Source organism: Vidua chalybeata, chromosome 8, assembly GCF_026979565.1.
Source record: "Vidua chalybeata isolate OUT-0048 chromosome 8, bVidCha1 merged haplotype, whole genome shotgun sequence".
In the NCBI taxonomy this organism is placed as follows: Eukaryota; Metazoa; Chordata; class Aves; order Passeriformes; family Viduidae; genus Vidua; species Vidua chalybeata.
In genome coordinates this window covers 8,053,970-8,081,601 of record NC_071537.1, presented here as the reverse complement: position 1 = coordinate 8,081,601, position 27,632 = coordinate 8,053,970, and the positions used below count along the sequence as shown (strand labels likewise).

The following is a 27,632-nucleotide window of genomic DNA, read 5'->3' as shown; positions in this document are numbered from 1 at the left end:
CCTCTCTGCACATAAATCCCACCCGGGCTGCAGCTCGGCCATCCCGCTCTGCAAAAGGAAAAGCGCACCGGCCCCGGCAGGGGCAGGACCGTCCGTCACCACTTTTGTGTGTCACTGTTTGATGTCGACACAATTCACAACATTTTTCCCTTGGGGAGAGGCATCTGCTGAGGATGAACTCGGCACTCTCCACCTCTGGAAGTTATTAAATATTACTTCCACAGCTTCTGAAGAATTTAGACAGCCTCCTGGGTGTTAGCCTAGTTCTGTTACAGAGTTTCAACTGAGGTCGTATTCTAGCCCGATTCAGACTGATGCAGCCCTGTGCTGGGGCCACTTCCCACAGTGGTACCTGAATCCCTTTATCCTGTTTGCACATTTTGGAGTGAGATCATGCTTCAGGCACACTCCAGGAACACTGGATGAGTTTTCAATGGCCTCTGTGCTCTGACCCTATCTGATCTCTCCAAGGTATTTTCCATAATCAAAAAGATTCTCTGCTGTACACACCTGACTAAGAGGGCAAATGACCACAGCATGTGCTTCTGCTTTTGTTAGCATTTAATGGGATGTTCAAGCAACACAGTCATGTTTTCTCTTTTATTCTAAAGGCAGTGAAATTAAACACAAACAAAGCAAGTCACAGAACTAACAAATCATACACTAAACTCTACTGCTGCCTCTCATAGGCAAAAGGCTCTGTGGCCTTTTCCCTTGGCTTATTTTGGTGTGTGTAGATTACAGCAGTGACTGGGAGATTCTGGTTGAGAGCAAAGTCTCTCCCAAGCCTGTAAGACACGTAAAGCAGAAGATACCTAATGCTATGAAAACAGAATGGTAGTGCATTCTTCAGGGATATTATTTTTCCACAACTTTAATATACCACCAAACCTGTTTGGATCCATCCTATCATCAGTCTCTGTTCAATTGCTTCATTTATAAAAGTGTTTGAACTCTTACTTCACATCAACCTGCATTACCAGTACAGGTTGCATAATTAAAATCCAGTAAGTTAAATATTTTATGATACTTCCTGCATTATTTTTATGAAAACAGCCTTGCTAAATACTTCATTGGGCAGAAGAATATATGCTACTTTGTCATTTAACATTTCTGAATAGAATTGAAATAAATCTCAGTTTAAGAGATTCTCTACATGGCTCCTCAATCTGGAAAGTGCTTTAAGAACACAGGACCAAATACATGACTATACTGAAGTACTTAACTAAACTTTGTCCATGGATCTTTGCAGAGAAGGGTGATGTTTTCACATGAACTATGAGCCTAAATCTCCTTAGAATAGATTACTTAAACATGCAGTCTGCTGGGTGTCTCTGAAAGTCAATCAACTGAAGCATCTGAATGCTAATACTCACATGAGCAGAGCTGCTGACATGGGGGAGTGTTTGCAGGAGGCAACACTTCCACAGCACAGACAGGCATTGTTCAAATAATTCATTTACAGCTCGTATGGGAACCAGCAAGGTTGTTCTGTGATGATATTTATTTGTTTATTTATTTAGTATTTAGAACAGACTCATTCACGTCTAAAGAATCAGCAGAAACTTCTATGAATTCCTCGCAGTACAGGTTTCTAAATCTAGCTCTGAAAACAACATCTGAAGAAACTTACAGGCTCTTCTGGGTCACATTCTTCACCTCTAAAATACAGATACAATTTTCTTAGACAAATGAAGCAGCTTTCACAGTTTGTTTTTCCCCTCGCATAATTAGTGTTATTTCTTTCTAACTTCAGAAGTCAAGGTGTGTCCGAATTGACATGTTTCAGAATTAGTTACAGAACACATGAGACATCTTCTGGCAATTTAAGTAACAGTATATACAAGTACTAAACTTCATTCACGTTAAGCACCACATCTTAAATTACTACTCTTTAAAATCAGGATCAGCTCAGCATAAATTACAATATCACAAACATATTTAGAACTTGACCTGACCTTGCAGTCTGAAATCAAGGGAACCTTCTGGTGGCCTGGACACTTTTCAGGTCCATCTGTGAAAATGGCACTGTGCCACTGCTTACAAGGTGGGGTGCAAGATTCAACAGTGCACAGGAAGCAAACCCAGGGCAGGCAGCAGCCCCTTGAGCAGGAATTAGAGCTATGCACAGCCAGGAGAAATCACACAATAACCTTTTAATAACTTTTTTTTTTCCAATTAATATTAAGCAAAAAGCATTATAAAAAATAAATGCTTATTATAAAAATAAATGCCATTATATGCCATTATGAAAATGCCATTATATGCCATTATAAAAATAAATGGAGTAGCAAGATGGTTAAGGCACTTGAGAGCACATATATACATCTCTAAATCATGAGATTAAATCCTGTTCATATCAGCTACAGCTGGAAAAGGTGAAGATTGTAAAAATTTCAATCTTAGTCTTTTAGTACAATTTAATGCAAAATATCTACCTTTTTCTGCCCTCATGTCTTCTTTTGCAGTGCTAAAAGAATACTGCTTAGAACTGTAAGACATTTTAGATAAGCAAAAATGTCTTACATGGATGATCCATCATTCTTTGAAGTCAGTTGGAAGTTTCTCAATGATTTAACATATTTTGAATTAAGCCCTGGAGTAGCAGTTATACTGTGTATGAAAAACACATTAGACAAAAAATCATTTAGGTCAACATCTTTCAAATGGCTAAATACATGGTCAAGTTTACTCAGATTTGTGGAGCTGCACAGAAATTTGCAGCTTGAAAGACAGGCATCTTTCAAGAGGCAAGCCCTGAAGCTATGAAAACCATTGCTCAGTGGGAAGTCTGTGTAGAACTCCTCACTCTCACTATGCTGTTACTGCCTGCTGAAACATTTTTACAAGAGTTAATGGGAAAAGAGTAATTTTTCATAACTAAAGATTCCTTTCTGCTAGAGAAATCCAAGGAAGAGCACTGATCTCTGTTGCCTTGACAACATTTCCTGAAACACTCAAGCATTAAAGTATTCAGTATGCTCAAGAAAGTTGCAATATCTATTTCATATTGGACATTTACCACATTTATTGTGTTGGCATGCACTCATCTGTCATCTGTGAGCATTTGTCACAGACAGCAATGTGCCAAATAATACATAGAAATATCTGAGCTGACTTAAATGCACATGGTATGTTTCCTGCATATTTCCATGGCTACTGAAAGTTGTCACATCTATGGCCTAGAAAAAAAGAGCATTCTTCCATGGTTTGTGGATATTAGCAAAATAAGTCTTGTCTTTCTCCTAATGCATTTCTTAACTGAGCAAAGGGATCACCTCTACGGAGTGGCTGGAGGGAGTCTGTCCTTGAATCTCAGTCTGAACCCAAACCTTGGCTTTTCTCACGTTTTTTTTTTTTGAGGGTGCTCCAGGGGCACAGCATTGCTGCTTCTGAGATGAAGACTCTTAGGTCCACATGAGGAGTGGCTGTCTCTCCTGCTGGCTGTTCATTGTAGGAGACTGAAAAATCTGACTTTCTCAGAAGTGCTAAAGCCATACTGAGGGACAAAACAAGCAGGAGTTGCAAGTCTGAAATGTTGCAAAGAATCTCAACTTCTCTTTAAATAAAAATAAATAAATAAGTGAAATAGGCCTGTACGGGTAAAATAGACAGCACCAGCCTCTGAGAACCCAAAGCTAACTTTCATGTTTTCATCTCCCTTCAGTTTTTCGACAGATTGCCCTGGATATAATAAGAATAAGCAGAAAATTGGCTTGCTGCTAATCACTTCTGATCCATTAGAGGGAAGTGTTTGTACACAATGTACTACATAATTCCCTCCAACCACTTCTAATAATTTCTTTGGATGAAGATGATGAGATAGCATACTCTGCTTCTGACATAATGAATTATTTTATTGACAAATGAAATGTAACGATCACTATATTTACTACAGGACATTTGCCACAATCATTTTTATTAACAAAGGCAAAATACAAAGTGCTTTGGGTTTTTTTCTGACTGCATGTTAGTAGGCATAATTTGGGCTGGGCAGACATAACCTCTACCTAGACAATTCCTGTAAGGGTACTACTTCACACCAAGAATATGGTTTCCTTCTCAAGGGGGAAACAGCAGAACAAGAGACAACGCACATGATATAAATCATCAAAAATACTGAAATTTCCCAAAGAAACATTGCCAAAGAAAACGAAGAGGGAAGACAGTAATCCTTCTGTGAGGATCTCAAGCTTCATCTAAATTAAAACTTCAGGTGAACTGAAAGATTCTGGGTGACTTCCAGTGCAGGATAAGGAGACTGTTAATTGTCCTGCCTCAAACAGGTCTGCAGCCCTCTCTGAACTGTGGCTTCCTGTCCTGTGAATTATCTCCTGTAGCTGCTTCCGATCTCATCTCCGTTATTACCAGAGGATTTATGTCATGCTCTGACCCCATCCTTTAGATGACCTCTGCTGCCCAAGGGGACACACGTGCTGACACATGATTTTCTCATGCTAGCTTTTGACTTATTAGTTCCTTGAGTCATATTTAGAGGCAGCATTTAGTACTGTCCCTTTGGAACTTTATGCATCTCTGACAGTGAGGAGCCACGAAACAAGCCCACAGTTGTCATAAACTGCTCTGGTTGTTGAACAGTGGCTGCTCACCTGTATCTTCCAAACTTTTCCAGCACCACTTAAAAGACACAGAGTTGTCTGAATGTCTGTCCTGCATCTGCATTCCCAGATGATGCTTGGAGAACTTTAATCATGGACTATCCAAGCTGCTAATAGACACTGCAATTCAGTTAAGCCAGTGTCTGAATGGCCTCCCTGGCTACACAATGCTAATTTTTTTTGTGAAAATTTCTAATGACCTGGCCAGCCTACACCTTACAGACAACTTCTAGAGGCCGTTGAGGAGTTTGGTCTCAGTTATGTGCTAAGAACCACTGCTGCCCTCTGCTGCAGTATTTTGGGTTGTGTCTCTGATAACCAGTGAGAGCCATAAATATTCAAGTAAAATTTCTAGACTTAACCAGAACTGAGCACGCTTAATGTTTCCATTATTGACAAGATCATTCAAAAGCTCTGTTTCTAATTCATCAGAAGAGTCTGATGCTGCAAGGGCCAGGTTAAATAGAAAAAACTTTATCTTTTTTATCTGATTTTGACTCTTAGAAGAGGGACACCCTTGCAAGAGTTTGGACATGCTTCCTTTCTGCAGCAAATGCTATCTCATCTTCTGATAATAAATAGCCATAGAAGAATAAGGTGAGAAACTCACCTTGGGGCCAAAGTGAGCACCAAGGTTCTGGGATACATCCCTGAATGTTAACTTAAAGTCTGATGGACAGCCAAGTGCCCGGTCAATTGAACTCATCTTTCCTTAGTCTCAGTTTATCCAGTTCTGATGGGATGCAGCCCATGACCCCTCAAACAGTTAGGTTCCTTTCTCACTGATGCTAGGAAGAGTAACATGAGTGCAACCTTGCTATATTCACAGCTACTTCACAAAATGCTCAAGATACAAATAGTTTATTTCTTCCCTCCACATACTCCAAAAACCCTTTCTTTTGTTATTTTCATCTGAATAGGTTGCATTGCTCATAAGTGAGAGCAACTGTCACGTACACCTAAAACAATTTTAGAATTATCTTATGTTTCCCTATCTCACAAATTCAATTACTTCTCTCCTGCAGTGCTTCCTGCACAGCATTGCAACTACGGTGTCTCCAATACACAATGCTAAATTGCAAAAACTCATCAGTAGACAGGAATAGATAAGCAGATGGTGGCAGGTCAGAAGAAGAAAGCCAGAGACACAGCCTTCCTACTCAGGGGAAAACCCAGGCTGCTCTCAGCAATTATCTGTGCAGGTCTCCAAAGGAATTAGATACACATTTCAAAGGAGACAGGCTGAGATCTGGCTAATGGAAGAAGTGTGCATCCTTCCAGTGCATCCTCCAAATGCTCAGGGTGTCCACACAAGCTCTGAGTCCCTCATGGTGACTGGTTCATATTCTGAATGCTGAACCAGAGAAACCTCCACAACAAAAACATAGCATTTTATGTCAAACCTGAAACTTGTTCCAATAGGGCTGACACAGTCTTATATGTGTAGTAGATGGGACACAAAGAAGGGAACTTGTAACACACTTTCACTCGAAGCTCCCAGCTGTTTTTATTTTTTGTGACACTTTCAGGTTTATTCTCAGTTATTTACTCAAAAACATACACTCCAGCTCTGACCTGAGCTCAAGGCTTAGGTTCTTTCCACTAAGCAGAGTTTCCTGCAGGGACAGGAGTTTTGTTTCTCATATCTCAATGACAAGGAAGGTCCTTTGTGTTTTGGCCCCTTAAACAATTCAGTCATGACACAGGAATCCAAGCATAATTCAAGGGTTCCAGCTCAAAGGGGACTTACCAGAGCCATGAGAGATGGAGGCTGGTGCTGACATCTCTAAAAAGATTTGACTGGTTTCAATGAGGATGTTGATGACTCCAAATAAGAGTCAGCAAAGGAGATTATTCAGATGGTTTCTGCCTTCTCATTTCTGAACTCATAATTTACCTCTCCAGCACATTTCTCCCTCTCACCTTCTCAGCATCATTCAGATCATGTATAAATCTCATGTGGTAAGTTCTGACAAACTTATGGTTACCAAAAGTGATTCCAGTACTCAAATTACTTCTGTAAATATATCAAATCTGACAGGGAATAAGCAGTGCAATGTGCTTTGCAGATCACCATGAAGAGAGAAAAACAGAAACCACAAACCCATAGAAACTAGTACAATTAATTCTATATCACACACTTTTCCTGACTGCAAAACTAAAACACTGAAAATAATTCTGAAAATCAGCAATTTTGTTCTAGAATCAGCAGGAAGCCTTTCTATGAGGATTTTTGTATTCTCTGCAGTTATGTGAGAACATAATGGGTGGCTCAATTCTTCATAAACTCTAGTTCACAAAACACCTACCTCTAGGACTTTCCCAGTAATGAACTGGTGACATGCTTCACACTTGACTCCAAAAAGAACTTGGTAGTCCTTTTCACAGTAAGGAGCACCATCTCTGAAAAAAAAAAAATCACAAATTACAAACCACTTCTTATTAAACAGCATGACTTACTCTCTTCATTTGTCTTCAGTTTGGAACTCCTACACACAGACCCAGGTAAAAGGGGAAAGTTCAAGGGAAACATGTTGTAGTACAAGAAACAAAAATCATATTCTCACTAATGCCTCTTAGAATTATTCCTTAAATTTCCATCAAGAGAAGGCATCCAGGACAAACTACTGAAGTAAACCTCCTTCTTTAGAGCAGACTCTCTATACCTGCAGATGGTGCAGTTCCAGGGAATCAGTGTAACTGTCTCTGGGATTAGAGGAAATCACAGTCTATCACATGCAGACAGTTTTTGTTCACTTCAGGGAAAAAAAAAATCTTTGGTAGGCTGCAAGACTATAAGCAGTTACTTTTAAGTGTAAGGTAAGGTAGTATTTTAGTGTGAACGAGGAACATACAGTAAAAGTGGAAACACTAGTCAGCCTAGGAGCATTTCTCAGGCATCAGATTTTTTTTTTTTTTTGAGAAATTACAGATGCTACTTCTTATAAATATTATACACACCAGAATGACAGGTTTGTGAAATGGACATTGTTTCCTTATTTTTGTCTTTGCTATATGCTTGAAGGGGGGAAAAGAAATGGTATCTTCATTTCCTATCTTTTATCATTTCTCTATTCTCTTCCTCTACACCTTCTTCCACTCAAAACTCTCTTCATTAGTTTCTTATATGAAGATGAGAAATACAATGTCAGGTCAACCACACCATCACATTTACTCTATTATCTGGCAAAGGCAAGAAATGAACAAATTCCTACTTTTTTTTCCTCAAAATCACATGTTGGAAAGCAAAATGACACAATGCTTTATCTAGCCACTACAGAAAACACGTGCAACAAACCACCTAATTCTCTATGGGAATGTGGAATTATACCTCTTTCAGACTGGAATTAAATACAGACTGGTGTCATTAAACGAGCTTTCAGTTGTACTTTGCAGTCCACTTTCCCAGCTCAGCTCTCACTGGGAACAAAGACTTTGTTGTATATGAAAAGGTGGTCAAAACAGGACCTCCAGATGTGATTTTTGCTGCAAGCTCTTCTCTGCTAGCAGCTAAAACTGTGTCAGGAGTTCATAAGAGAAGCAGACAGAGATTACTCACTTGCTGATGTATTCCCCAGTTAGGACCTTCCCACAGGCCTTGCACTTAAAGCACCCCAGGTGCCACTGCTTATCCAGGGCTAGCAGTGCTTGTCCATTTTTGATGTCTCTTCCACAGCCAGCACAATCTGCAAACAAGCAAACAGATGCATTTGTTGTCAGCTACTTGGTTCATTAACCTTAATTAACTGCCCACCTGTCACAACATTTGGTAGCCAAAGGGACGAACTGCACAGCAGTGCAAAGGTACATCTTCCTTTCCTTAAACCCTTCCCAGGTCCTGCACAAAGACTCAGTCTTTCTCATTACAGACATTCTCAGTAGAAGAGGGAAGTACTTCTGTTTCTCATGCTGCTTATGATTCAAAGACCACCTGGCAAGCTCTGTACAAGCTCTTCAGATTCTGTCAGGAACAAGCTGCGAGAAAGTCCTCACTGCACAAAGTTCCTCTCTTGTACAGTAAGCAGTGTCTGTGGTTTTGCTTTAGCAACACCCTGAGAGCTCGCACGGAGCTGAGAGAGCAGCGCCAGGACTTGTCCTGTCCCCGTTGGGTGGCAGCAGAGCCCCGCGTGTGGCACAGGGAGCAGGGCACACACCCGCCTGCAGGGACAGCCCAGGACACTCATCTTCCTCCGGGGCACTCATCTTCCTCCAGAACACACACCCTCCTGCAGGGACAGCCCAGGACACTCATCTTCCTCCAGAACACTCATCTTCCTCCAGGGCACTCATCTTCCTCCAGAACACACACCCTCCTGCAGGGACAGCCCAGGACACTCATCTTCCTCCAGGACACTCATCTTCCTCCAGGGCACACACCTGCCTGCAGGGACAGCCCAGGATACTCATCTTCCTCCAGGGCACTCATCTTCCTCCAGAACACACACCCTCCTGCAGGGACAGCCCAGGACACTCATCTTCCTCCAGGACACACGCCCTCCTGCAGGGACAGCCCAGGGCAGGGCTGACAGCCCTGTCACTGCGGTGGGGGCTGCAGGGAGGGCATGTTGCCACCCACCCGCAGCTATGGGAAGCCGAAGTTCTCCTGGCCTCTAACTGGCAAAAGGACTCCGGCTCAGGAGTTTTGGTACTTTGCTGGTAATCACTTTTCACTGCAATCAATCCTGGAGGACCCTGATGGCAGAAAGGGAACCAGAAGCACTCTGTCCCAGGGGTGCCACAATGTCTCATGTTATATCAGAAATCTCTAGCTCGGTCCCCAAGCTTCCATTCCTCTCCCTTCAAACATAAAATACTCAAAAAGATTTCCTGTTAGGGGGCAGTCCAGCACACGGTAAGATCTGAAGAGACTGATGTGGCAGACAGCACTGAACTGCAAGGGTTGTGCTCTGTGCCCAGCCTCAGGGGACAGAAGGACTGAGGGAGGGGAGGGCCTGGAAGCCCAGTGAAGTGGAAAGGGAATGCCCATCCACTTCCATCATGGAAGCCACCGAGACAGCCTGGAACAAAAGATTTTCCAGATATTACTATCCCCAGACTTGGTGTTCCTTTGGTGAATGCCTGAAACATGAACAAATCACAACAAATTGAGACAAACAGAACTGAGCAATGTGAGTTGTTAAAGCCCAGGCAGCAGGGAAAATATCACCCTGGCTCCAACACTCAAGCTGACTGAGCCCAAAAACTTCCATCTCCTCATGGGATTAAGCCCAGGCAACACCATGCCTTGCAAAAGGGCAAGTCCAAGTTTATTATCACAGCTGATAATGAGAGCAGAGTCAGTCCTTTTGACTAAAGGGCATGACTTTTGTTTGCTGGATAACGGGCCAAAAGAACCCCAAATATGTGCTGCACATTCCTGCTATCCAGGAATCCACCACTGCATGTCCCTCTTCCTATCAGCATTCTTATTCTCAAATCCCCTAAAAAAGGAGGGGAGGGGAACTAAGCACGGTGGTATCTTGTGACAAAATGCGAGACACAGACTTTTGATACAACTTGGACTTGAAAAGCAGCCCTGAGATGTCCTAATACCAGGACTTTGCTCTAGAGGACATATGTTACAAGCTGAAATCATGAAATGACAAGGAGTGACACCACGTAATGTATCCCTCTGCTCTGCCATGACAGCTGAAGGCCCCATGCCAGTCTGTGATGACAGCAAAGGCTGGAACGGGTCACCAAGGGAGGCTCTGGAATTTCCAGCACAGGGCTGAGGAAGGGACAAACACGTGTCAGAGTGGCTTTGGCATGCTGATCTCGCCTTTGGTTTGGGGAGGATACTACATCATCTCTTGAGGTCCCTTCCAGCCCTCATTTCCTTAAGCTAAATCTGAAACCATGCAACATGACTTTGACTTTGAGAACAAATGAGATCCTTCCACAGTCCCAGTGGCTGCTGAACTACAGTTTTAAAGCAGCACCCATTTCTCAGCTCCCTAGCACTACTGCTTCCTCCTGGCGTGCCAGCTTCCACAGCCAACCTGGGGCCTGGCACACTGTGATGCATTCCCTGCTATTTTCCCTCAAAAAATCTGCTGTATTTTCCATGCTGTTTTCATTTTTGTCTGGGAAACTTCAGTGAAGCTGAAATTTCCATGAAGCTGAAATTTCTCAGAAATTGAATCAATAAAGAGATTTTTAAAACACTTAATTTCCGAGGCAGTGGGAATAGAGAACCTGCCTTACACAAAAGGTCTACCTAGTCCAGCATCTTTATTGATGCCAAAACCAGATACATGGGGGAAGTAGGGATCCATGGAGTACCTCTGACTGTTTAATTGCTTCTTTGTAAGCCAAAGTCACCGTAAGTCTGAGCACCAGACTTAGCATTGTGCTCATGTTTAATACCTGGGGTTGGCAGCATCCTTTTATTATTCTATAGCACCAATGACATCTACACTCTTTCTGGGTTCCTTGAAGTGTTTTGCAAAAGAAAATTAACATCATTTCCATTCTACTAGTACAACAGACACATTCAATGTCTAGAAGCAAAGTAAACTAATAGCCCAGTGCTGCTGTATTAGGCTGAGATGGCTTTTAAATAAATCTGATTTTAATTCTGACAAAACTGTTGGGTATATACATGAAAAGCTTGCAATTATTATCTCCTAAAATAGAAAGTGAATAGGGCTGGGCTGGACTAAGAAAAGACCATTTGTTCATCCAAATTCTACAAATAAAAACCATCATGATCTCAGGCCTGCATGAGGCACATCTAAGCCCTTGGCTGAATGTCATCAGTGTATGCAGGCAGGATCTCAGTACCACATTAAGCACAATCTGTATCTGTCTAACCTATAACTAGCACATGCTGTGAATAAAAGGGCTGTGAGGTAAGAATAGTGGTCCACAACCATATGCCAGAGCAGACTGGAAAACCTGACATCCTTCCCCAGTTTGTGTGCAATGGTTCACACCATGGTGCTCTCTGGTTTCATACATGGGTATAACACACTGCACCCCTTGAATCTAAGCTTTCTTGCATTTTCTTTTTGCCATATCACCTGGATTCTTCCTTACTGCCATTCCTTGCACATCACACATCCAGCAGTGCCGAGATAACAAAGAGGAGGAGGCGGACAGTGCAGAGTGCTGGTTAACATGCAGAGAGAGCAGTACAGCTCCCAGATGCACTTAGATGTATGTCATATTTGACATGTCTGGGTACAAAAGAAAATGCCTGGACAAAAGAATTGTGCTGTGGATTCAGCCAGCCCAAAAGCATGGGAAAGTAGGGGGACAGGGCACGTCACTATAATATAATATATGACTAAGACCTCCACTCTCCCACCACCTTTAGCAGCCCCACTAAAAGACACAGGTCAGGCTGAGCTGCCAGCCATGACACCTTGCTTGTAAAGATATGAGAAAATGTGTTTCCCTTTTTAGCATCTGCACCACCCCAGACATCCAGGAGTGAAGCATCCTGCACAGCAAGCCATTTGTCACTGTCTAAATTAAGCAGTGGCTTTTCTGCCTTTGCCTCCCTCCCCTGCTCTCAGCCAATAGTGCACAGGTGAGCTCAGAGCTGATGCAGCTCTGGGATTAACCCTCAGCACACAGAGTAGGACTTTACTCACTCCCATGTGGATTGCTTTACAAATTTAATAGAAAATATATATTTATCCCACATTCTCTGCTCATCCCATAAGATTTTTGGAGGAGAAACCATCTCTATGTGCTTTTGTCCTAATAAAGAGGGATATGCAAAGTCATGTGAATGATTACACCAACTCTGCTTCATGCAGGGTCAGCCCTGTGAACAAAGCTAATAGCAGTCAGATTTAATTAAGTCACCAAAGAGTTCATTTCAATCCTGATGGCCATCAGAAGCACATATCTAAGAGATAAAGTCTGAAGTTACCACAACCCCCCAGGTCACAGGTATTTTGTACTCTTATTCCACTCCTTGTATAAAACATTGTATAAAACATTGATACATGAGCTTTACAAAGACAGCACCAGCAGGGTTCTGTTCTGAAACCCGAAAAGCAAGGAAGAATTGGGGAGGGGGGGGGAGATTTTTGTTATTATTTTAATACTTAGAAGAAACAATAAGTTTTCATTGAACTTACACAGAAATACATTGTCAAATATAGCTGGACCTAAAGAGCCAGTGATTTGGAAGTGATGAAAGAGGCAAATATTATCAGTGGAGTTAAGGTCAAGAAATCTCTAAGTATAAATAGCTCTTAGTCACCTTGAAAAGCAACTTATATCCCAGTAATTCTTCTGTGGCAATTTGAAGGTTGTGCAATTACAATTTCTCATAGAGGTGGGGAGACCACAGTTTTTTCTCAGTCACCCTTTAACAACAGATCAGGCAACGCCTTCTAAAGCCTTGCTTTAAAATTGAAAGGTTTGATGAAGTCATGCAGGCTTTTCCAGATCTTCAAGATATTTCTGCCAAAGCTAAAAATACAAATTCACTATGTTCACAGCATGACAAAGGTTTTCAAAGTTTAAAGCAGAAACATTTGGTGGTCACTGAGGCTGTGATAAGTTCTGGAAGTCAGAGCAGGGCATACAATATTGGGAATTTTACATGCCGGATTTGAATCTGAGCATGTAACTCAGGAAATCTGCTGCCAAACCCGTTCTCTTTGCCACTGCAAGGATGGGAAATGTTTGTCAGAACAAATTCACTACTGCCCTTTTGCTGAAGGCAAAACAAACCCACATAGGCAGCCTTGTGCTCCTGAAATCTAACAATAAGAGGCTGGGCGCATACAATGGAGGGAAATAAATTTCCCATGGGAAGTGCAGTATAGCTTTGACAGTTTATTATAAATGGCAAGTTGGGAAAAACTGATATTTTCAAAACAAGTAGTTAGAGAAAATAAAACTATTTTAGTTGATTAAATAGGGAAGGAAATCCCAATGGCATGAACTGGCATTCTTTGCTTGCAGCACAACTCCCTGGAACCATCTGAGTGCCCAACACTGACTTGTCTTTTTAAGAAACACGTTGTTGTACATCTTGGATGTATCATTTGACTAGTGCTGTCCCCCAGAGGCCAGTATGGGGCCCAGTCCTGTTTAATATCTTTATTCATGACCTAAATTGCACCAGGGTAGGTTTATGTTGGACATTAGGAAGAATTTCCTCAGAGAAAGTGTGATTAGACACTGGAATGCACTGCCTGAGGAGGTGCTGGAGTCACCATCCCTGCAGCTGGTTAAGGAAAGCCTGGATGTGTCACTCAGTGTCATGGTCTGGTTGACACAGTGGTATTGGGGCATAAGCTGGAGTCAATGATCTCAGAGATTTTTTCCTAAATGATTCTGTGATTACTGTAAATTGCTGTTTCATCACCTGATTTATTTTGAAATGATTCAGAAGGTTGAATGCTTTTCCCCACCCCCAGTTGGGTTTGTATTGATTTAAGCGTTTAACAGAGAAAGACAGTTCCTTATTTCCACATCTTTCTACTCCTCATTCCCAAAGGAGACCAAACCAAATGACCTTCTGCCACGTTACTCCAGCCAACCGCCCCTGAAAAAATTATCACCAAGTTAAACCTTTTTCCACTGCATCAATCCCAGCTCCTTCTTCAACCCAATCTTTCAAACAGGTATCTGAACTGAGAATAAGAGGGTGGATGAAACAGGATGAAGAAAGACCAAACATGCTACACACAGTGAAAGAGTTTTTAATTGTCCTATTAAGGAAAGATAAAGCTTTTGGGTTTCTTTCCATCCCAGCACCCCCAGAGCCCCACCTGTAAAACTACTCTAAAGGATAAACCAGGGCCAGGTACATATAAGCTGAGGTCAGTCTTTTATCCCATCATTTCTTCTACCACATTTCAGTACTCAGGTAGCTCCTCATTCCCACAATTCCCACTCACGGTGCCCCAAGGGAATGGCACCATTATCTCAGAGCTTCATTGTTTAATACCCAGTTCATCATAGCACATTGTGTCTCTTCATTTGCAGACTATTTTGGATAATTTTCAGCTGTTACTCTTGGAAAACAAGCAATTCCAACAGGTGCAAACTCCCCAAAATAGGAATGAAACTTATGACAACCTTTAGGAAGGTGTTTATGTCCTTATAACACATGGCAAACTAAGGTCTAGCTAACAGCTAATTCACTTTTCACATTCTTTTGAGGTGACCTCTGATTCCTGACTTACTACCTGGCAGGCTTTCTGAACATGACAATTCCCAGATACTCCTGTCCCTGGGGATCTGCTCTATAGTTGTGTTCTCCAAGCTAGTGATCCCTCCTCATGCAACACCCATTTACTGAGGAATTCCTTGCACCTCCCCCAGAACTTCCTTTGGAATTAGCTTTGGAGTAGCATTCCTCCAGTAAAACCTGGGACATGAGCGGGTTTTGATTTCCAAGTTCAAGACGGGGTTACACACAGGCAAGTAAGAACTGACACATATTTAGTACTGTCCAACTTTCTGTAACACAAAAGCATCCAAAAGAAATGGGGAAACTGGACTGCAAACACCTTCCTGAAGAACAGTTATTTTTTGAAAGGAATTTTCTGGCAGAAAACTCATAAATCAGAAATTTCCTGCCCTGCCACAACTGTATTTTAAATACAGTTGCTCTCTATCATCCCAGAAGTTCCGTTTCTAACAAAGCTTCTACACCTCCAGAGAAGGATTGAGCACAATTTATCAAGCAGCATTAAAATACCAGTCCTTATAAACTAGGAAATAGCTGTGCAAATGGAGGCTACTTGAGTAATTTACCCATATTTCTGAGTGAGGATGTAAAGTGAAATAAAATTAATCCTAGAAAGTAATTCAAATTATGAAAATGCTTCAAAAACGCCAAGCATTCTTCAGAAGAATAAATCATCTTGAAACAATAATATAAATTGGCCAGTGTCATTAAAAGAATTGCATATTCTTAGGCACAATCGAATGGCTTTTGCCAGAAAGGAACTCTGCTTGGGTTTGCATAATTTCTTGAACTTTTATCATGTCATGAACGTTGATTTGCTTCTTTTATTCTTAGAAGGGGGGATGGGGTAAAATATTAGACCCACTGTATGTATTAAGTCATAAATGTAGCTGCCCTGCAAGGTTATTACAATCAAATTCAGACTAAAGAAATGGAGAATTAAACAGAATGACATTTTAAAAATAGAAGATTTCATTTAATATCTGAATTTAAAGTTTTCATTAAATCAAAGTTAAAAGTGAGATCTGAAAACACAGGGAAAAAACTTGCTTACCTTTTCCTATTTATGAGCAAAATTAGGTTATACAAGATGTGCCACTTACAAAATTTTTTAAGGTCATGGTGATCCAAAGAAAATAGTTTTATAAGCTACAGAGTCTTGAAAAATACAAATTCCAAAGCTGAAATATATTGTAATGCATTTACAGACTTCATGTGTCTAGCAAATTTCTTAAAGTAAAAAATATCCAGAGATACTTTATGCATTCTAAGTAAAATTTCAACTTTCATTCTGATAGAGTTTGACAACTCATTAGCAAAAATAGTTGTTAGGGGAAAATACAGATGTTAAATAATATGATGACTTTATGCAGAGCTATATTAGTTTAAGTAGACGTGTACAGATATGAAGTACCCTCATGTTTATCAATTAGTATTTTATAATTAAAAATCTAAATGTAATCCACGGTTACAATCAGTCAGTCTAATCAAGATTTCATGGGTTATTGAACAAACCATTATTAAAATCAATGATTTAAATCAGTGTTTGAAATCAATCAACAGTGTTGTCCATAGTATGCTTTTATTCTATGGTAAACAGAAAAAGAAGAGATATGGGACAATGTGTGCCCCTTCTGTCAAGTTCCCCAAACCCTCAACTGAATCTCCAGTAGCCGAACACAGGCTTGAATGCCACAGAGATATGGGAGTGCTTCTGCTCATGTAAACAGACAAGCCAAGAATGAAATGAGAAAAATTTTGTGTGACAGCACAGAAAAAACATTAAATCTTAAGGCTAAAAATTTTTAAAAATTTAAAATTAAAAAAATTAAAAATTAACATTTAAAAATGCATGTTCACAACCACAACTGTTGAGCCTCTCTAAGTTCCCCAGGGCCCTCACTGAAGTTATGGATATTGTGGGTGAATATTCCTTAACACAAGTGAGCTCAGTGTCTCACACAAGGCCCATCTCCATCCGTGCCAAGTACCTGTGTAGCTTTGACACAGTGTAAAATTGGAGAATATTTCCTAAGAATAAGCTCAAAATCATGTGTTGGATGTTGCTCAACACCTTTTAAAATCACTGCAGATCTCTTGTTTAGCAACAGTCAGACAACTTTCCCCGGCACTTTTAAATTCTCTATGGAATTGAATGAGTTTTCAGAGAGATCCAGGAAAAAAATATAAAGAACAAAAAAATGAAAAATTAAACAAATGTGGCCAAGCAGTTACAAATCCAAGCTGCAGACTTTTCCCAAGAACTATGATTAAAAGGAATTTTGCATCCATTTTAGTTAATTTCTAATGGAGAAGTTTGTGATGCTCATACATCAGCTCTGACATTACTTTTGGCAGCAATCACTTGTATTTTTATCTAATGAAAGGACAGTTATTCCTGACTATAGGACTGCATTAAGAATTAAAGAGCCTTTAAAGGAGGACTGCAAAGTAAATTTGCTTCTCCATTTTGATGTTCTGTTGTCTCAAATACAAGCTCACTTTTGTGCCACTTTCTGGGCAGTGAGGCAAAAGATAACTCCTATTTTTTCCTTCCCACCTCCTCCTCCTTCAGCAGGTATGGTATGTTGGTTCTTCTTTACTTCAGTATTACCAGACCCTTGTTGGAAGTTTCAATTATTTTCTGGCAACTTTACTGCCTGCATCTTTTTCAAAGGTATAAGGCTACTGAATAATTAGCAAAGACACCTTTTTCCCACAGGTCCATTAAGCATTAAGCTTCTTATTTATATCACAATAGAGCAAAGATCCCCAGTTGTGAGGCCAAATCCAAGCCTGCAGACTCTGTACTGATAGGCATGAAAGTATTTGTCCCAAAGAGCTGACATTCTTTGAGCCAGAACATAATGTGCAAAACAGACAAGGACAAACACACAAAACACGATGTGAAATCTCCACGTGGTCGCCGGCTGGCTGGGGAGCAGCTGCACCAAGGATTATTCACGCACATGGAACACTTTTGTGGCTCAGTTTGAAAACTCTGGTCTTAACTCACAGGAGAGACTCTTATAAACAAAGGGAAGTTGAAATATCTTCCCTCTGCTCCTTTCTAAACTGTATCACCACTGGCATTTATAGGACACAAGTATCTCTTTCACTGAAAAGAAACAATGGTGAAAGTCTTCCTCATCATTTCGAAAGATGAATTTTTCAAAATGAAAACTCCTGTTAGGTGATTGTAATGCTTCAGTTTCTTTTGGCTAGGGGGATTTGCCCCAGAAAACACACTTTTCACTTGAAATGCAGTTTCTTAGCTAGTTCATGGACATCACTAAAAATGATCCAACCTTTGAGCAAAAAGATAATCAGAAATAACTAAAACTTCCAGACCAGCACCCAGATAAGGAACCAACAGAGAAAGGGCTCAACCTCAGGTAGAAAATGACACGGCATTCTTATTACAGAACTTATTATTGTGAAAACAGTTAATTGCCCAAGGGAAAAAACCTCAGTTTGAGGAAGAGGGACTAAACTATACTCAAAGACATGCAGTCTCTTCTGGATTCCAAAGATGATGCCTGGGCCAGAAGAGTGCTGGCTCGAGCTGCACAGCCTGCTGGCACCACCTCCTGTGGCGGGGGATCTCTGTACAACTGCTCTGCTCTCAGCTGGACTTCTCACAACACCCCTTGTGTGCTCAAGAGAAAATGGAAGCCAGTGTGGTACTTTTTAAAAATGAAGGATGACTAAACTGGAGACTTTTGTTTTCAAAGTCTGCATTAGTTCATTTACCAGTTGCCTTGGGGAGACTTCACTGATAAAATGCCCTAATGGAAGGCATTTTATACAACTGTGCAACTGCAGAGTTGCAGTTTTGCCCAAAATTTAGAAATAACAGGTGCCTGCACAACTGGTTTTCTGGAGAGACAACGTGAACCTTACACACAGTGCATTACCATGCAGCCAGAACACAACAGAGAGTAGAAAGGACTAAAGACAGTACAAACCAGGCAATCATGATACCAGATACAAAACCCTGGGCACTGTTTAAAACACAAATAGCAATTACTGGGATACATTACTGCATTACTACTTTTTTGGGCCCCAAAATAAAAAACTTCATGTCTTTGACAGAATCTTGAAAACCCTGAACTATCCAAGGCATCAACACCTCACTTTTAGTCAGTGTTATCTACTTGTCCCCTGTTTCTGTGCTGCTCTACATCTGTCCCAGTCACTTTGCTTTATACTTCACACGCCATTTATCAAGCTGTCATATGAAATAAAACAATAACAAAACCAAACACCACTCATTTCATTTGCCTGCAAAGTGATTTACAGGTATTTGTTATTAGATTTCCTGCTGAACGAAGATTCCAAAGTTAGTGCACTGTGTATTTCTAGCAGTAGCCAAGGAATAGGATTGATTAAATTATAAATTATGATTATTCTACAGTATCTGAATACTGAAGAAGACTTTTTAAAATTTATAATAAATGGAGTCACTGAAATGGCTCTTCAAGAAAATAGCTATAATTTCAAGTAACACATGTGCAGTGATAGAAATATATTACTAATATAAATAAGGTAAATAAGTACTGTGACCCCAACTAATACTAAAAAAAAAAAAAAATTAATTATTTAGTATTCTCTATTCTCTCATTTGATTTTCACTGCTGTGCACTACAATAGAGTGTAACAATATTCAGATTCATGTTATTCAATGATAACTCCTGTATTCAGACACATTTGATTTTCCTTGAAATCATCCAAGCAAAGCTGTCAGTAAGTTTTCATTTGTGTGAAGTAATAGACACTGGAAAATGGCATGTCAGCATTAATGCAGACATTCTAGGATAGAAGGCTTCCTTTCACATCACACAAGGATTCAAACCTGATATATTTGCAGTCTACTGAATTCCCTCAAACTTTCCTTGTTTTAAGGAAAGGCTCCTCTAGTGACCTACTTGAAACTAATCACAGGAAGCTGACAGCAATATAGGATATAAAATAAATGTAAAGTGTGAATCAGAGATTCTCCCAGAAGAACTTGCACTTTAAAAAATCCTTTCAAAAATGACAAAGCATTTGAAAAAAAATATGTGTGTATTAGCCAGCAGGAGAAACCTGGAAGTAATCTGAAATACTTTAGACTAATTAAAATTAACTCTCTGGTGCCAGCAAGATACTTTTCTGTATCTAAGCCAACTTTTGCACAAAGCTAAAGCAGCAACTGGCATATCTTTGAAGACAGAGGATGCTTCATTGATTTTTTTTTTAATTGATTAGTTCTCAACTTATAACATAAGCTGTTCTCATTTTCATTTGTCTGTTTTGCAGAGTTTTGCACTAAAACAACCTGAAACTCTGTACTACATATTTCTGCAAATCTTTTGTCCATAAAAGAACAAGATGCACCGTGGCAGGTGCCTACAGATTTCAAAGTAGTGCACTCTAAGCTGTGGAGAGCAGGAGCTCTCTTGCTGTGTGTACTGGCAAACCAGTTTGTCAGCAGGACACAGTTATGATTAAAAACCCCAATAAATCTCATCCCAAGTCACACAAAATGTTGTTTTATAATCCTTGCTACCTATGGCTTCAGTGTGGAAGCCAAGAAGCAATTCCAGCAGAGACCATGGCTGTGGGAAGTGAATATCCAGCTCTCTGGCTTGCTAAGTATCAGACAAGGTGAACCTTGAACATTTTCTAGGGGCATTCTGGCACCTGGAGCAGGCATGTGGAAGTGCCACGCTGCTGGACAGGTGTGCCACCTTTGGAGAGCCGGATCCAGATTCTTCTATGCTCTGGCACGTTTAGAAAAAGAATATCACTACTGTCCAAGGTCGCTATGCCTTGCAGTTCCTTGCCAATTATGCCTCCTATTTATCAATTTCCACATCATTCCTCTGTCTCAGAAGGATTCTCTGGGTGCCCCAAGTCCCTCATAAATTTTCATGTTGCTTTTTAAGTCTTGTAAGCCATTTTGCAGGTTCTGAAATTCTTCCTTAACTGATTAAGCCTGTGCATTTTCAGCTGCAAATCTACAATTATGGTGGAAAAGCATTACTTCCCAGACAGAGAAGCATGATAACAAAAAAAATCTCTCATTTTCCCTTTGTCTGAGGGTTTGATTACATTTTCTCAGGCAAATCAGATATCCCAAGATTCACTTGACTCATCCACGGAGCACAAACATTTTCCATCTTTGTCTTTCCATAGCACTTTATAATCCCAGGATCTCAAAGCCAAGCACCAGGAGAAAATATAGAGTTTCTCCCTGAAGGAAAACCACCTGGTGTCACTAGGAAAGCTGTAGCCATTTTGACTTACAAAATTACACTGGGTGAGTGCCGACTACAATCCAGCAGTCAGAGAAAGAAACCCCAAAATATTTAAAAAAAAAAAAAAAACCCTACCAGAGGCAGATATTAATATCAGTAATTTACAAATTACCTTTTACAAATTACCTTTTAAAACCCAACAGCAAGCCAACTTAACTTCCCTCTCAAAACTTTCTGTCTTCTCTATCTTTCCCTTTAACTTGCTTCCTGTGCCTTTTATAATGGTTTCCTGAGGTTCTGATCACAGTATCATTGTGGCATCAGTCAACTGGAAGCATAATCCTGGAGATACTCCTTTTAAAGGATAATTTAACTGAATTCTTAAATAGGCAAAGAAAATTAATTTCCTCTGACTTCATCCTCTTTTGAATACTTAAACTTGCACAATCATACATTAAAGAAATAGAATCTGTCAACTTTGACACCTCAGGTTTTATCACTTAGATACTTTTCTGGTGCCTATCAAAGCAAAATTTTAAAAAATCTTTTAAAAAATCCAGTCACTGGGAAAAAGTCATTTTTTCACACTGAAATGTCTAAATGTCTCTTCCCATCTGTAGTAACAGGCACTTAATAAAGAGAAAAAAAAACCAACACAGAAATTCCCCAAAAGATTGCACTGTGGTAGTTTCAATCAAATGCTGATGAGCCTGGAAAAGTGAGAGGCTTCAGAAATGAGATGGCAACTTACTGCTCGAGGCAGACAGTTCTCTTGGGCTGGAGGACATCGGCTGAGCACACATCTGGCAGAGACAGTCCCTTCCATTAAAGGTAACTCGATCTCCTGGTGGAAATGGACGCCTGGAAAGTTCAAGAGAAAAATGTATTTTCGCAAAGGTTATGCCAGAAATTTTCCTCTGTTCCCCATGCCTTGAGTTTTCTGCCTTCCTCCAGCGCAATCAATATTTTACAGAAACTCAGGCCAAATAGTTTCTGCAATGTGGCCTTGGCAAAGCCAGGCACTGGAAGAAATCCAATCCATGGATGCAAGCAGAGCAGAGGTTAGACTTGCCTTGTATTTTCATTTTAAAAATATTATCAGACATATTTTATCCGAATAGTAGAGACAGTGAAATCTGCTAAGACACAACAGCTACATTTATGATGGTCTCAGCGTGATGTTGTGGATAGCAAATGATACAGAAGAGAACTCAAAGAATCAGAACTGTTCTTGAGGTTGGTGAAGGAATGTGGAGCTAGTCACTCATAAATGTTAAGAATGTGTGTTAGGCAGAAGTTGACATTGCTGTTAACTCTTATTTGGTGCCTAAATCAGAGGATGAACAACATTTAATAACTCCAGATCTTTAATAAGGAGTGTTAACTGCTGAGTGCAGACCCCCACCTCACTCTGAAACTGCTTAGCAAATCTACTGCTGGTTTCAACAAAATAAAATGTTTCAGGCGTCATTTCCTTTCCACTGCCATCTTTAAGTGGGCCAAAAATAAATCAGCAGCAATACTGAATTTCATTAGTCTATTTCAAAGACTCATCTTTTGTTCATTCAACATAAAAAGATTGATGCAAGTCAATGTACAGAAAATTGATGCCATGTTTCACATTGTCCCTGGGAAATAAAACTAAAAAGTATGCATTATATGATTACCAAAATGCAGTAAATTCACACACTATTTAAAAACAGAAAACAATCAAAATTCTTTCAGTAAAAAGGGCTTGAAAAATGTACCAGGCTAAAGGACAAAGTACTTCAACTACTTATCAGAGATAGGAGTTTAAAATGCCACCTTTCTACCATCCACAGAGCCTTAGCTAACTCCTTATTACTTGCTGCAGAACTGAAGACTGGTTCTCTTACTGGGGACAAGAAGAAGTATTTGGGAAGAGAGGGAATCCCAGTAGTCCCATGGCCACATGCTCTTACGTGATTGTTTGACTGTCCTCAGAGCTCAAAGGTAGCATCCAGAATTTTCCTTCACTTCATCTCTACCACCAAGCTGGGCTGATCACCTGAACTCACCTCATGGCCATTATCTCAGTGTGTAAGCCTGACACTTAATTCTTTCAGACATGAGAGCAACTTTCTGAGAACAGGGAACTACATGGCATGCAAAAGCCGTGCCCCCCATATAAATGAGTGGCATTTTCAAGATTTTTCAAGTCAGATCCACAGCAGATCTTTTATAACAAAATAAATGCATCCTCAAGAGAAATCTGTCTTGAGACTTGTGTCTCATGGCGATACCTCTCCTTGTGTTTTCCTTGAAATGGGTTCCTGCCATGTTATTTGAAGGGATGACTTACTTGCAGACAGTACAGGCAAAGCAGCTTGGATGGTAAGTTTTCCCCAGAGCTGTCACTACTTCGCCTTCCACAAACTCCCCACAGCCATTGCAGCGGGTGCCGTACATGCGCTGGTAGTCCAAGGTGCAGAGATATTCTCCATTCTTAATAAAAAAGCCTCCTTGTGCCAGGTCACAGCCACACACTGGAAGAAAAAAACAAACCACGCAGATTAGAAAAATGTCACTACCAAGGATGTTAGCTGCTCAATTGTATCAGTAAAAGGGTGAAGAGCCAGTCAAGGATTTCTGTGACTTGGCAGTTTTTCCACTGTAAAATGCCTATTCACTCAAAACAGAACACATCACAACCAGATGCCTGTTTTGCTCTGAGAAAATATTCAGAGTCCTATATTGGCATTTCTGGTCAACACAGAGACAGAAAGCAATCCTATCTGTAACAGCCAAAGCCCATGAAGCACAAGTGCCATGGGAGATTGAATTTCACACTGTGCCTTTAGTTTGGATTGAACAAAGAACTTGAAACTACCTATTTAGAGTTCCCCTGTGTCACCAAAAATTTATACCCAGCTCCTCCCAGGCACTTTGGTTTCTGGCACTCCTCCTGCTCCTCTGTATATTGCTGTATCTGTGTAATTCAGTAAGAGAAACCACTCTTCACAGCAGTCTAGCATGTTAACTTAACTCTGCAAGGAATGCCATCTCATCCCCCTTCACAAGATGCAGGTATGTTCAGATCAAATATCAGAAATATTCAATTCAGAGATTCTGAGTATTAAGGAAAAATAAATTAGCAGTACAGTAGGTCCTTGCAGTTACATAGTCCTTGAAAAATTAAAATATGAAATACAGAAGTATTATCAAGGGGACTGGGTTCAATTCCTCTTTCTGCCACAAGTCCCAAGCACAATACCGTACCCAGCATTCATTCTCAGCACTTTTATAATGGGCTAGTATCTTATTAGCTACCTTCCTTGAAAATTAAAATTGCAAGGCATTTGGGGCAGGGATTGCAAATTTCCTTTCTCTGTTGCCCAGCCCTGGAGGTCTAATGACTGCTACTGTAACAATAATTAATAGAACAACAATAAACAGTACTAAAATGCAGCTTAGAAGGAAAGCAGTATCAGTACCAGCATTTTTCCGGTTTCACATTTCTGCATAGACAGTGATATTATTCCATGTGCAAACAAATTACATTTTATGGTGGCGTTAAATCCACAAGCAGCCAAAACTCAATTATCAGTGACTGAGGAGAATTACAAAGAACTACTGTTAAGGCTCTGTTAAAATGCTGCAAAAGGTTCCAAGCTGGTTTTTTAGGTAAACCTCCAGGAAAAAAAAAAAGCAACACTTTCAGTCCTTCTTTTCTTCTACTGATCTCCATTTTGTTTAAAATCTTATTTTCAAATTAACAGTAAAATATCTTGCTAGACAGAATGTACAGGTAACCTCTACACCACAGTAGAGGTGTACTTACAATAGGTTTGTTTCTCTAAATTACTTTGGGCAGATCCTTACCATTAAATCATGTAGAAATGGAGAATTCTGCTTTAATGTTTAAAAGATGCTTTAGAAGCTGCTAAACTTCATGAAGTGCTATGGAGTACTCATGTGCCTGTGTGATTATTTAAACTGTAGTTTGTAATTTACCTTGTAGCTTTAACATCTAAGTATATCTATTTTTCAGCCTCAAGCTGAAGGTGCTCAGTATGCAGCTGGGTCTGCCTCAGGAGCTGCATGTATGAACTCTCTGGCTCTTTGCTATTGTGGGAACCCAGGGCACAGGGAATATTTCTCTGTCTGCTCTGAGGGGTCCCGACCCCCAGAGAAGCACTGACTTTGACACTCATTCATGGAGAAAGCTTCCAAGACTTCAAGATAGATTTGAGTCCACAAAAGTGTGAAATAGATTATAGAGAGTAGTATAGTATGTCACTTGGGTGAGAAATTTAGGTTTTGGGATTTTTAGCATGTTGCAGATGGGAACAAGATGGAGGGCACAGGGCATGGTCCTGAGCTGCTTCTTCTTCATGGGTTTGGGTGATATCTTGTAATTGGGCAGAAAAGTCCACATTGCGGGCTTCGAGGAACCAGTTATTGGGTTAAAAGGGAAAATAATCTAGGTGTCATTTCTTAATTGGATAGTTTAGTCTTAGAAGACCTTGTAACAAGAGATTGCTAGGCCATTTTTTGCGGTGCTTTTCCACCACACAGGGTCTGGTATAGACGGTGTGCAAACCTTGAGATAAGATAACAATAAAGAAGAAGCTGAAGACGGAAAAAGTCCTGTGTGTCTCCTTTTCCTGACACAGAGCTGCTCCAGGAGGGTTTCCCCCCAACAGGGGAACCCCCAGAGAGGGGCCCAATGTGAGGCCCAGAAACCAATAGCTATGATCCCCAGTTCTACCCAAGAGTCACTTTTTGAAGAGCTCATTCGTTACTGCGGCCCCCTTTACCTGCCCAGGCAAGATCTAATAAGCTGGGATGATCAAAAGTAACTTTCAATACCACCTCTGTTCTAGCTTCTTCTGAAAACCCAGCTTCAGCATCATAAAGAGGTGGCACATCACTGTTTGCACAAACTATTACGAACTTGGAAGGAAAGGGTTCATGCACTCACAGTTATTTGGCTTTACCCCCTTTGCATGCATGCACACAGGGATTCAAGCCTATTGATGAAAATGGGGGCTAAATATTTCACAAGTGTTTTACAGACAGCAATTGCTATGGTCAAAAAAAAAGCTCCTTCTCCTGCCCTTTTCCTTATGAAGTCTTCTTTCTACCCAATCCCTAACTCATTCTGCAAATAACTAAGAATGTCTGTGTTAAATTCTCCCACACTGGCAAGCCAAGAATTCAGGCCCAAGCAGAAGTGCTCATGATGTGAGCCCCCAGCAGATTCATCGTCTCTGGCATACACATAGCAGGAAGCACACACCAATCTGCAAGAATTAGAAACAAGCCCTGGCAACCCCACATTACAACGGATTTTTGCAGTCAATTTAGCACATGTGTTCCTATCACTAATCACAGCTTTAAGCTACACGGGAAAAAACAAGGGTCACGCAGACTGTTAACATCCATGGCTGGAAAATGCTCTTCCAGCCGGCTGCTTTCACTTCCAGTCAGAGATCAAATCAGAAGGGACAAACATGGCTGTACCCACACTCTATGTACAATGTGGTGTGTAACAGGGAAGGGATTTGAACAGCTCTTTTTTCTTTTTTTCTGCTTTTTGCAACTGTGCAGAAGTCCTGTCTCTGCCAATGTATCCCCTCAAGCTGACACATGCTGCCTTAGCACACATATTTATGGCCATTATAGAAAGAACACAAAAAAGAAGGGACAAATTGTGATTCTCTTTTATTAAAAAGAAAGACCATATGCCCACCACTGCCTCAAGCAGCAGAGGCAGTGAAGAGAAATCAGCTGTGAACTCTACATATGTACAGTTCATTCTGATGGTGTGATCTACGCAACTGCTGTGGTACACATATCATGTCATCAAAGAAAATTTATACCTAAATGATGGCAGTTAACTGTAAACATGAAACTGGTTTTTTTCCTATACTGATGGGAAAAATGACTTTGAAAGAATTACTTTGTGGAGCCAATATTGATGCACAAATCGTGTTTGAGAAGGCAAAAAGCAAGATGTATTCTGTAAACATCCATCACACAGAAATAGTTCTACAGAAGGAAAACATTTCCCCAAGATCCTTCCTGCTCAGTATGATGGGAGAAATTCTGTTTAACGTGACCAAAACCGTCTTTCTGAAACAGGAGACACTGGGGAGCATTTCTGTTCCCTAAGGTACCACAAGCATAGAGACAAAAAAAAAGGCCAGCATTTTTCTTTAAATGAAAAAAGAAACCATTATCTTCAAAAGCTCTTGGAGGGACTCAGCCTTTCTCTCAGAGTCTGTATATCAAAGAATTTGATATTCCAAACAAACCATCCTGCCTCTCTTGTAAATGGAATAAGCTGGAATACAGTTCTACCTCCCACTGTAAGGAAAACACCCACCCACTAGCTTTTCTGTCTTCAGCTACTCTCTGGAGCTCCTATTTTGCATCCTTGGGGCACAAAAAGGTTGGAGATACTGTCAGGGCTGCTTTCAGCTCCCAAAGCTACAGGGTCTGTCATGGGCATCTGGGCTGGTCAAGAGCAATCCAGCTGCCTCTGGATCCAGGGTCCTGGACCATTCTTAAGGTGAGTCACTTCCAAGTTTTAATGGTGACGATAAAAGTGAAGAGATCAGAGTTTTTCAAAGAGAA

General features: G+C 40.5%; 1 protein-coding gene across 3 annotated transcripts in view; it reads right to left on the bottom strand.

The window, feature by feature from the left end:
• Window positions 1-27,632, bottom strand: part of ABLIM1 (actin binding LIM protein 1) — a 144,781-nt gene that overhangs the window by 65,361 nt on the left and 51,788 nt on the right. For all 3 annotated transcript variants that reach the window (XM_053949256.1, XM_053949254.1, XM_053949255.1), the window contains exons 3-6: window positions 23,353-23,536; window positions 21,781-21,890; window positions 8,179-8,305; window positions 6,929-7,022 (exon numbers count right to left, since the gene is read on the bottom strand). In XM_053949256.1, the coding sequence (XP_053805231.1) occupies window positions 6,929-7,022; window positions 8,179-8,305; window positions 21,781-21,890; window positions 23,353-23,536 (515 nt within the window). The remainder of the gene's footprint in view (window positions 1-6,928; window positions 7,023-8,178; window positions 8,306-21,780; window positions 21,891-23,352; window positions 23,537-27,632) is intronic.